We start from the raw sequence: 12,473 nt of genomic DNA on the forward strand, positions 1-12,473 counted from the left end.
TTAAGTAGCAGTCGTCAACCAATCAAGAACTTGCTTTAGTAGCGACTATCAACCATTTAGGGTCTTGCTCTAGTAGTGGTTGTTGGCTAATTAGGAGCTTGCTTTAGTAGCGACCATCAACCAATCAGGAGCTTGCTTTAATAGCTTGCTTTAGTTCATATAGCCGTCAAACCAGCTCGGTGTTTCTTCCAGATCTCCAGAGATGATCCTCTGTCCAGAAACAGCAGCTGTCTTCCCTTCTTCCGCTCATCTCCGTCCTGCACGGGTCTTCAGCGTCAGCAGCTGAACTCCATCACATCCTTCATTGACGCCTCCACTGTCTACGGCTCGTCTGAGGAGCAGCAGCAGATCTTGAGGAGCTCCACAGGCCTTCTGGCAGTCAGTGAGGAGTTCTGGGACACTGGCCGGCCATTCCTGCCCTCTGTCCCACAGCGGCCCTCAGCCTGTCTCCAGCAGCCGGGGTCTCCAGCACTGCTGGAGGTAAACATAGATTGGTTTAAGATTCTGACATTGTGATAATCTCGGATAAAAATATCACGGTTCTACAGTAACATGGTAGGGACCTTTTTGCACAGACTGCTATAACATGTGGCATGTGGTTCTATGCCTAGGCGCGGGTGGAGTGTTTCGCTGCGGGTGACAGCAGGGTGAATGAGGTGCTGCCGCTGGCTGTGCTGCACACACTCTGGATGAGGGAACACAACCGTCTGGCAGAACTCCTGGCGCAGATCAACACACACTGGGGGAAGCAGAGAGTCTATCAGGAGACTCGCAAGATCATCGGCGCTCTGCATCAGGTCAAACACACTCACAACATCCTACTGAAACCGATTTTCCCCTTAACCCAATAGATGAATGTTCGATGATGTCATAGTTGATATTGTTATGTCATGCACATTTAATTTAATTTGAGTTATCAACATTAAGTTCATCTATCCGTCCTCCATCCAGCCATCCATCCATTGATCCCTCTATCCATCCATCCACCTATCCTTCCTTCCTCCCTTCCATCCATCCATCCTTCCTTTCTTTCTTGCTTCCATTTGTCCATCCATCCACCCATCCAACCATTCACCCACCTTCACTTCTTCCTTCCTTGCATCCACTCTTCCATCTGTGCATTCATCCATCTTTTCGCCCACCTATTCTTCCTTCCTTTACTCCTTTCTCCCTTTTTTCTTCACTCTTTCCCCTACTCCCTTTTCACTCCTTCCTTTCTGTCATCCATCCGTTCATCCCTTTTTCCTTCCTTGCATTCTTTGTTCCATCCACCCATCCATCCATCAATTCTTATATCAGTCCATACTTCTTTTCTACCATCCACCCATCCTTCCTTCCATTCTTCCATCCATCTATCCATTCATCAATTCTTATATCCATCCACTCATCCATCCATCCTTCCTCCCTACTTTCATCCATCCTTCCTTTCTTCATGGCATCCATTTCTTCATCCATCATTCATCTATCCATCCATCAATCTCAATATCCATCCATCCTTCCCTCCATCTTTTCTTACGTCTCTTCCTTCCTCCCTACTTGCATGCATCCTTCCTTTCTTCCTTTCATCCATTTTTCCATCCATCATCCATTCATGCATCAATCTTTATATCCATCCATTCATCCATCCATCCATCCTTCCTCCCTACTTCCCTCCATCATTCCTTCCTTCCTTGGATCCGTTGTTCCATCCATTTATCCATTCATCAATCCTCATATCCATCAATCCTTATATCCGTTCATCCATCCATCAATCCGTATATCAATCCATCCATCCATCTCTTCTTTCTTTCTTCCATCAACCCATCCTTCTTTCCTTCCATTTTTTCATACATCATCCATTTATCTATTCATCAATCTTTATATCCATCCATTCTTCCTCCCTCCCTACTTTCATTTATCCTTCCTTTCTTCTTTGCATCCATTCTTCCATCCATCATCCATTCATCAATCCTCATATACGTCAATCCTTATATCCATCCATCCATCTATCCATCCATCCTCTTTGCATTCTTTGCATCCATTGTTCCATCCATCTATAAATCCTTCCTTTATTCCTTCCATCCACCCATGCTTCCTTCTCTCCATTCTTCCATCTATCATCCATCTATTTATTCATCAATCCTTATATCCATCCACTCATCCATTCATCATTCCTTCCTCCCTATGTTCATCCATCCCTCCTATAATGCTTGCATCCATTCTTTCATCCATCATCCATTTATCAATCCATCCAGCCATCCATCCATCCATCAATCATTTCTCCCTACTTCCCTCCATCCTTCCTTCCTTCCTTCCTTGCATCTATCTATCTATCTATCTATCTATCTATCTATCTATCTATCTATCTATCTATCTATCTATCTATCTATCCATTTGTCAATCCTCATATGCATCAATCCTAATATACATCAATTCATTTGTCCATCCATCCATCCATCCATCCATCCATCCATCCATCCATCCTTCTTTCCTCCATACCTTCATTCATCCTTCCTTTCTTGCTTGCATTCATTCTTCCATCCAACATCCATCCATCAATCCATCCATCCATCCATCCATCCATCCATCCATCCATCCATCATTCCTTCTTTCCTTCCTCCCTACCTCCCTCCATCCTTCTTTCATTCATTGCATTCTTTCTTCCATTCATCGATCTATCTATTCAACTAACCTCATATCTATCCATCCATCCACCCACCCACCGACTCACCCTTCCTTCCTTCCTTCCTTCCTTCCTTCCTTCCTTCCTTCCTTCCTTCCTTCCTTCCTTCCTTCCTTCCATTTCACTTCTTCACTCATTCCTTCACTTTTTCACTCCTTTTGGACCTGTATAATGGATAAAACAGTTTCCAATTTGTTTTTTCTGTTTCAATTCATCAAAGAAACCTTGAATGTTTCTCCTTCACACAGTTCTGATAATAATCTGAAATGTTTTGTGGTCATTATTATCCTCTGATTTGTGTGTGATTTTGTGGCACTGAACACATGAAGTAATGATGTCTGCTGGGTAATTGCGTCTCACTGCAGTATTTAACAGAAATCATTCCTGAAACTTTGACTTCATGAGTAAATTTATGCAAAATATATTCCATAAATTACTTCTGTCTGACAAACTTGACCTCTGCTGGGCAATTACTGATTCTGAACATCTTCATTTTCTCTGACCAGAAATCATCAGCACGCCTATAAACAAAAGGGTTTTAGTTAATAATTAGTCCAAATGTAGGATCTTTTTGTAGGACCGTGGCTGAGCAATTAGCACTGTCACTTCACAGCAAGAAGGTCATTGGTTCGAGCCCAGACTTCGTCAGCTGGCATTTTTGTGTGGAGTTTGCATGTTCTCCTCGTGTTGGTGTGGGTTTTCTCAGAATGCTCCAGTTTTCCCCACAGTCCAAACACATGCGCTATAGGTGAATTAGATTAACTAAATTAGCCGGAGTGTATGAGTGTGTGTGGGCGAGTGTATGGATGTTTCCCAGCTCTAGGTTGCAGCTGGAAGGGCAATCGCTGCGTAAAACATATGCTGGACTAGTTGACAGTTATACTGCTGTGGCAACCTCTGATAAATCAGAGACTAAGCCGAAGGGAAATCAATGAATTCATAATATTATTACAAGAAAACATGAATTAGGAGTTTATTTCTCACAATTCTGACTTTTCCTAAAATCAAACACAATTGTGAGAGGAAAAAAGCATGATTTGTGACACAAAACGTCAGACTGAAATTAAGTTTTTGACTTTAGCTTCAGAAAACAAGCTTCCATGCAGAGCTGTTGATTAGATGAGCGATGAATCTGATGAATGTGGAGCAGAGATTCAGGATTAAAGGCTCAAAGCTCGTCTGATCGTCTCTCTCTGCTGAAGAACAGAAACGCGACACACATCAAGAGCAGTGCAGTGTTTTAACAATGTCCCGCCGGGTCCAACTTCACACAACAGTGAAAACAGTTTCCAGTCGCAGCTCTTTTACAGACGGCAGAGTTTCATTCATTCGCCTCTCAAATCTGCAGCTCGGAATCTCAACATCTACAGCAATACAGATGAACAAACCGCATCCCATCATCCAAATCAACCAGCGGTGCGTTTCCCAAAACCATTGTTAGCCAACTAAGTTCACAAGTTCCTTCGTTACAAATATAGTGGTTGAGTAAGTCAAGTCATATTTATTTCTGTTGTACTTTTGCCTACACAGGCTCATTGGGAAAACCCTGATGTGCTTAAGGGTACATAAGACTTTATTGTATGTGTATAACAAATGCTACAGGCTGGTACCGCTGACTGCTTACCCTCGTGTTGCTGTTTTTTTTCCGGTGTGACTTGTTTGGTTGCTCACCACGGCACTAGACTTGGAGCGGTTCCAGGAACCAGGAAAAACGAAACCCAAAACAGCAGCATGAGGCCTTAACTCTAACTCTGCAGATGCGTATCTATGCATTAATGTGTGTGTGTGTGTGTGTGTGTGTGTGTGTGCGTGTGTGTGCATGCGTGTGTGTGTGTGTGTGTGTGTGTGTGTGTGTGTGTGTGTGTGTGTGTGTGTGTGTGTGTGTTTGTGTGTGTGTATGTATTTGCGTGTGTGTTTGTGTGCGCGTGTGTGTGCGCGTGTGTCTGTGTCTGGTGTGTGTGTGTGTGTGTGTGTGTATCAGACTCACTGTTTTTTCACTATTTTTTTTGTGATTTTTTTTTTTGTGTGTGTGTTGGTGGTAATTCCCAAAAATCTTTGACTTTTGGACAATTTTGCAATAAAAAATAAATAAATAATTAAAACATATATATATATATATATATATATATATATATATATATATATATATATATATATATATATATATTTTTTTTTTTTTTTTAATTATTTATTTATTTTTTTATTGCAAAATTGTCCAAATATATATATATATATATATATATATATATATATATATATATATATATATATATATATATATATAAATTCGGTCACGTCCAACGGCCGCCATTCTTGAATCTCCTTCATTGTAAGCTGCTTGCTGTTCTGTCTGTTCCACTTCTCCATTTGTTAGATGTTTTTACTTTTTTTTTTGCAGTCTGCAGTGCTCCAAATGCTCAAAACGCCCAATTTGTACCACAGGATGTGTAATCGCATCTTTGCATTGACTTCACACTTTATCCTCGACTGCTTACTGCACAGGCTCCAAAACAATTCCGCCCCCCTTTTCATATAATGTAATAATTGTAAGAGAGCATGTGAGATTTCATTTTTTCCAGAGACACTCAAGTAAATCACGTGCGTGGCGTATGCAACTTCTATAAGTCATGTAAAACATGAAATTGCAAACTAAAATAAATATAATTTGATTATATGTTTTTTAATTTGATGTTTTTTTTATTCATTTTCTTGTCAGCTTAGTCCCTATATTAATCCTGGGTCGCCACAGCGGAATGAACCGCCAACTTATCTAGCTTGTTTTTTTACGCAGCGGATGCCCTTCCAGCAGCAAACCATCTCTGGGAAACATCCACATACTCATTCATACACTACGGGCAATTTAGCCTACCCAATTCACCTGTACCGCATGTCTTTGGACTGTGGGGGAAACCGGAGTACCCAGAGTAAACCCACGTGAATGCAGGGAGAACATGCAAACTCCACACAGAAACGCCAACTGAGCCGAGGCGAGGTTTGAACCAGCGATCCAGCGACCTTCTTGCTGTGAGGCAACTGCACTACCTACTGCGCCACTGCGTCTCCCGATGCTTTATGAGATTTTTGAAATTTGCGTTTAATTAAGAATTTTGTAGGATCACAAAAATGTGTGACTTTTTATTCATTTTGCGTTGGATTCAGAGATCGTGGAATCGCAAATTACTAGGGAGTCTCGTTTAGGGCTGCACGATTAAGCGAAAAAAAAGATTACGATCTCGATTCTACCCTACACGTGATCTTAATTTAGCTTTTCTGCGATTCAGCCAATTATAATTTCAAGGTCATTAGAGAAGCATAAATGTGAACAGTCTTCACAGTAACATGGACACATCCAAATGGTGTTAAAAGTGTTACATGCTGTATAGTATAATATACATTATATAATGTAATGATGTATTCGCGGCCGTGAAATCACACGTGAGCTGACCGCGAGCGAGAGGACACGTGAATGATGTCTACTTTAGTAAGCAGAACCTGCATAGGCTGTGAATAACAGGCAATAAAATTGTAAATAGCATTCAGTTTGTTGCACAGAGCGATCGTTTGGTAGCCTTGCGGGAAGTATAGTTTGCACATGTGTGTTTTTTTTTTTCACAGTGATGGCAAACATGAGCCGCAACTGGAAGTGAAAGTGAAACCAGCGAAATTGTGATTCTCATTTTAGCCAATATCGTGCAGCCCTAGTCTGGTGTATTATATATGTTTAGATTTTATATATACGGTCAGGGCCGACGCGTCCATAGAGGCGACCACAGGGCGGCAGAATACAGAGGGCGGCGTCCCCGACACTACCCTCACCTCTCACGCCCTCAGTTATATCCGCGTCTAGGGCGGCGTCCGCGACACTACCCTCACCACCCGCGCCCTCAGTTATATCCACGTCTAGGACGGCAGAATAGAGAGAGCGGCGTACGCGACTAACCTCACCACCCGCACCCTTAGTTATATCTGTGTCGAGCGGCAGAATAGCAGAATTGAGAGGGCAGCGTCCGCAACAACAACCGCAACACCAATTTACTATTTAAGGTGAAGTTTCTAAATGTTCGGTGTGATTCTATTACTAGATCAGCCCATAGCGTAGAGCTCTAAAGCTCCATGGTATGTGTATTTTAAATTCAGGTATGCATCGTTTAATCTTGGATTTATCTTTGAGAATTTGATGTCTTGTATTGATCGTTTTAGAATTGACTGAATGAATTGGCATAAAGCACATTTACCTGGCTAATAAATTGTTATGTTTTGAATTTTTCAAACAAAGTTTGTGTTATTATCTCTAGTAGATAACGTTAAATCCATAACACCACAAGCCACTGTACAGGTTAGTAACGGACTAAGGGCGTACTCACACTATGCTATTCAAACCGTGCTCAGGCCCGTTTCTCGGATCATTTGAGAAGTGTGAATGCAATGAATCAGGCTCAGGCACGGTTCACTTGGCCGGACCTGGCCCGGTTGGAAGAGGTGGGCCTGAGCGCGGTTCACTTTGGCTTTGGCGCGGTACGCTTGTGTGTGAGTGCAAAATGCACCAAAGCCCGAAACTAAAAGGGAGACGTGACTTTTAAGGGGCTGTTTCATATGGATTTATTAATCATTCTTACTGTTCGATGAACGCAAACTGTCATAGATTAGTAAAGACGCAAACCCCTCACTGCACGACAGCTGCGCACCTTCAGCAACCTCCTAATTCCTGCAGCACGAGGACTTTATCGTTGTTTATGAGCGCCAAAAGTGGCGGATCCGTTAGTCGAAATATTTGACTGCGTGTCACTGCATTCCAAACGATATAACTAAAGAAATGTCCACTGTGCTGATACTGAGTGAGAGCGCTTACTGAACAGCGCAGTATCGATGATGTAATCGTGCACAGGCCCGAATGTAGTATGAGTGTGGGCCGTCGGGGGAGACGGGAGGGTGGCCAGCGTGCTTTGGCCCGGTTCAAGGCAACTGTACATAGTGTGAGTACGGCCTAAAACACGTTAGACGGAGCAGCATGGCGTGCTATACGATGTTCTTAGAGCTCCGACTAACACATTGGCAATAATTCAAGTATGCTTAGACTGTAAAAAGCCAATGATGGGTTTTGCAACAAAGTATTGTTGAGACCAATTTAAATGTGGGTAGGCTTTCCTCTCTAAACATATAATACTATTTAAATCATATGGTGATTATACAAAGTTACTAATAGTTTAGGTAAATTGGTCTGCTTGATTCTATAGTATTGATTATTGTATGATTAAATAGTTTTGCTTTGATTTAGTAGATAGCAGATCTATGGGGACCACACAACAAAATATTCTAAACTAAGTCGGGATCTGCCTTTTTAGAATTGTGGTGAATCGCCTCTGTTTGATGGCCAAGACTGACATGCTTGTGCTTAATAGTTTGTATACTCGGCCGATACAAGACTCAGGATGTTATAGGAATCAGAATGAACAAGAATAACACACAACAACAAGAGAATATCCAATCATAATCTAAAGCAGGAATCACCAAACTTGTTCCTGGAGGGCCGATGTCCTGCAGATTTTAGCTCCAACCCTAATCAAACACACCTGAACAAGTGAATGAAGGTCTTACTGGGTATACTTGAAACACACAGGCAGGAGTGTTGAGGCAAGTTGGAGCTAAACCCTGCAGGGACACCTTCCCTCCAGGACTGAGATTGGTGACCCCTGATCTAAAGTAATGTTAAAGGAAACTAAATAATCTTATCAGTGTTGATTAATTACCGTATATAAATATTCTAAACCACCTCATACTAAAGTTGGAGTCAGATATGAGTTAAATTTAAAGTAAATCAACATTGTGCACTGGAAAGACTGAACATGCCGTGAACCTTCGTCCACCAGGAGACACCGTCATCGGACTAACTGGCTGGACCTTACAGAAGTCAATGGCTGCTGGGTTTTACCTTTAGTCAAAATTTTGTGTTTTGCATTGAACAGAAAACAGTAAATGATTACAGAATCTTAATCTTTGGGTGGATTTTTATTTATTTGACTTTTTCAAATGTTGCAGTTTGCTGAATAGGTTATGAATTCAGATCATTTTCTTCTTCTTCACAGATTTTCACTATGCGAGATTATATTCCTAAAGTGATTGGCCAGGAGTCTGTGAATGAGTTTCTGGGGCCGTACGAGGGTTACAATGAGTCTGTGGATCCATCAGTGTCTAACGTGTTCGCCACGGCTGCGTTTCGCTTCGGGCATGTCACCATCTCTCCATATCTGCGCAGACTCAACCAGAGCTTCCAGGAGGATGAAAGATATGAGACGCTGACACTCCAGCAGAGCTTCTTCAGCCCCTGGAGACTCGTCCGAGAGGGTGAACAACACTATTACTATCCCTGGGACCATCTTTATTATGTCCCATGATGCTTATCATCAGTTATGTGCATAACTTCTGATAAACTAAAAACAGTCAGTAGAGTGTTTTGAAAAACTAGTGTCAGTTTTACTTCTTTCAATTAATTTATTGAATGTTAAAAGACATAATATATTTCAAGAATTCACACTAAGCTGATGATTGATAATGCTGTCCCGGGAAAGAGCCCTGAGCTCAGAATATCCTTTAGCTCGGGACTCCCTCCCGTTTAAAGGGCGAGAGGAGAGTTTGAGCTCAGGTCTCGAGAACTCCCCTGCTTGTGAACGTGCTGACTAAGGGTGCTTTCACACTAGCACTTTTGGTCCACACCCGGGTTCGTTTGACATCATAGTACGGTATGTTTAGCTAGTGTGAACGTGTCTTCTGAACTCGGGTGCGCACCCATGAACCGTACCTGAGTCTGCCTGAAAGAGGTGGTCTGGGGTACGGTTCATGCGAACTCTGGTACGTTTCAATTCTGATGTGAATGCAATCGTACCAAATCACGGAAGTGAACCGCCAACTGCACAACAAACTATCGTTTTCATAACGTTCGTTCGTGTTTGTGTGTGTCACGTTTCGTACCTTGGTGACATGCCCGTGACTGAGCCAGGGCAAACACAGTGATACACAGTGATATCTGCTTGTCTCCTCTAAAAACAGCTTTTGCAGACACTGTGTGATGTTCTGAATGTTTCTAATATTTTTGTGGCAGATGGACGCGAGTCGCTTTCTGTATGTCCAAAAGCAAAAGCTTCAGTTAAAGCAGAATGATGTGCGGAAGTCTTTCCTTTTCGGCGCTTGCTTTCGTGACCGTCACCTAGCAACGGCCGTAAACAAAACAGCAGCTCGATGACGCAAGCGTACCAGGGTTCAGAAGGAAAAAAGACAGTATGAACACAATCCAACTGAGGAGGTGGCAGGGGGAGACAATCGAACTTGGGTACGGTCCAGGCAAATAAACCAAGTGTGAAAGCACCCTAAGAGTTGCCTTAAGATGCTAGTCAATTTACTCATGGTGTATGTCTTTGAACGGTGGGAGCAAACCTGGGGAAAACCCAAGCGAACACGGGGAGAACATGCAAACTCTGCACAGAAACGCCGACCGGCTTGGAGAGAGGCCGAACCAGTGGCATTCTTGCTGTGAGGCAACAGTGCTAATCAATGGGCTGCCGTGCCACCCTATCAGAGAAGGGGAGGAGTAGGGGTGGAAGGGGGGATTCTTCAAGACGAAGATGACTGTAGTAGGAAGCTCTAGTAATTTATAATGTGTCAGTATTCATCTGATTGGTGCACTATACAGAGCTGATGGGGTACCAGCTGTGTTTAATCACAAACACGTGATCCTTTTGAAATTAGTTTATAAATAAAACACACATATGGATTGAACAATGAATCCAAAACGCCTGGTTTTAGACCCCAATAATTCATTACAATGGTGTAGGGCCTTCTTTTTGCGGCCAATGCAGCATCAATTCGTCTTGGGAATGACAGATATTCAATGATGCTAGCAGTGAAAATCTTGGGCTGTAGACAAAGTCTTCACTGATAAGTCCACCTTAACTGTTTTTCCCACATCCGGGAGAGTTACGGTGTGGAGAAGCACCAAAGAATGGTACCACCCAGACTTTTGCATGCCCAGGGTGAGGCATGGCAGTGGATCAGTGATGGTTTGGGCTGGAACATTGCATCCTGAAGGCTGCGCTGTGTATCAAGAGGATAATGCACCAATGCACACAGCAAGACTGGTGACAGAGTGTTTTGAAGAACATGAAAGTGAAGTTGAACATCTCCCATGGCCTGCACAGTCACCAGATCCAAATATTATTTAGCCACTTTGGGTTTTTTTGCAGGAACGCATCAGGAAACGCTTTTCTCCACCAGCATCATGTGACCTGAACACTATTTTGCAAGAAGAATGGCTCAAAACACCACTGGACACTGTGCAGGACTTGTATTTGTCATTCCCAAAATGTATTGATGCTGTATTGGCTGCAAAAGGAGAGCCTACACCATACCAATTCATTATTGTAGTCTAAACCCAGGCATTTTAGTTACATTGTCCAACCACTGCATATAGCCCAGACCCACTTTATTCACATGCTCAAAATATACAGTAGTGTACTCACATTTGTTAATATTATCGGTACATATGTAGTCAAAACATGGTATTTATGTAGTCAGCAATAGTAATTTCAGTCAGTTAAAATGATCAGAAAAGTCTTACAGTAAAGTTTTGCAACCCAGCTGAATCATGATTTACTTATTTAAGTTCCATTACTATTGTCTGTTATGAAATAAACTTAAGTTTTTCATCAGATCCTCTCATTTAAGCCCTCGGTTTACCCGCGCTGCAGATGACTACGGATCAAAACACATACAACATTTTTGTGCTTTGAAACAGCGTTCCCCACAGATGATGAACATGATGAGCTGAACGACTAAATCTCTCAGATGATCCGTTCTGCTGTGAAATATTAAAACATGTGTCATGTTGATAAAGAGACAGTAAGGGTGTGTGAGGAAAGATTCCTGCAGACGTGTTCAGGCAAGGCACGGAAATATTGAAGATGCTCATATGAAATGATGAAATGAGAATCATTAATGAAACACTCACTCATTTTTCATCTGTCGTTTGGTTTCAGATGATTGATTCTCTATAAAGGGTCAAATCTAGAGGACATTTATACATTCTGTGTTATAGAAAAATAAAATAATAATAATTTGTTGGGTCTTGTTTACTAGTTAGCATTGCATTAGTTCATATAGACTGTAAATGTAAAACTTAACTAGTGTATAAAAACATCATTTCTGGTATTTAACCCTCAGGGGTCGTGCTTGCTGTATAAGTGCACTTACAGTGCTTGGTAGGGGTGTCAAAATTTATTGTTTCTTCGGTGCACCGCGATGCAGATGCGGACAATTCAATATCGGTTCAGTAATAATCATAACCGGTTATTATGTACTGACGTCATTTATCTCATATGCGCTATGTTGCTGTACTATGGCGAGGGAGGTGAGCGTGAGTATTTACAACGCTCCAACTAATTAAAAACTAAGAAACTGTGCACAAACCTGCTGGCGTGACTTTTCCTCTTCTCTCGACTGTTACAGCAATACTTCTGGATAGAGGTCTGCAGCCGCAGGAGCCGTTGGAACCGACAAGATTTCCGAATAAAGAGCGGGAGCGGTCGGTAACTCTGGTATAATTTGAACGGGAGCGGCCGGTCTAAAAATATCGCTCTCGAGCAAGCGAGCATGCACGTGTGTGTTTATGTGTGTGTGTGTTTATACAGACAGCTTGTTTTAGCCCCCCCCCAATAATAACTAACAATAAAACTGTGTATGGAAAGGATCGTCAGTGCACCGTGATGCACCGAGATATCGAATTGAACCGAATTGATGGCATGCTAATCGAACCGAACCGTGA

At 42.2% G+C, this 12,473-nt stretch overlaps 1 protein-coding gene across 24 annotated transcripts in view; it reads left to right on the plus strand.

Annotated features, from left to right (window-relative positions):
- tpo (thyroid peroxidase) overlaps positions 1-12,473 on the plus strand; it is a 105,653-nt gene that overhangs the window by 41,280 nt on the left and 51,900 nt on the right. For 19 of the 24 annotated variants that reach the window (XM_087289968.1, XM_087289971.1, XM_087289974.1 and 16 more), the window contains 3 exons: positions 193-480; positions 612-797; positions 8,746-9,004. In XM_087289968.1, coding sequence (XP_087146094.1) covers positions 193-480; positions 612-797; positions 8,746-9,004 — 733 coding nt within the window. The remainder of the gene's footprint in view (positions 1-192; positions 481-611; positions 798-8,745; positions 9,005-12,473) is intronic. The other 5 variants (XM_087289990.1, XM_087289981.1, XM_087289989.1 and 2 more) reach the window with 1 other exon arrangement.

This window comes from Danio rerio, chromosome 17 (assembly GCF_052040795.2).
Source record: "Danio rerio strain M-AB ecotype USA chromosome 17, GRCz13ab, whole genome shotgun sequence".
Taxonomy (NCBI): Eukaryota; Metazoa; Chordata; class Actinopteri; order Cypriniformes; family Danionidae; genus Danio; species Danio rerio.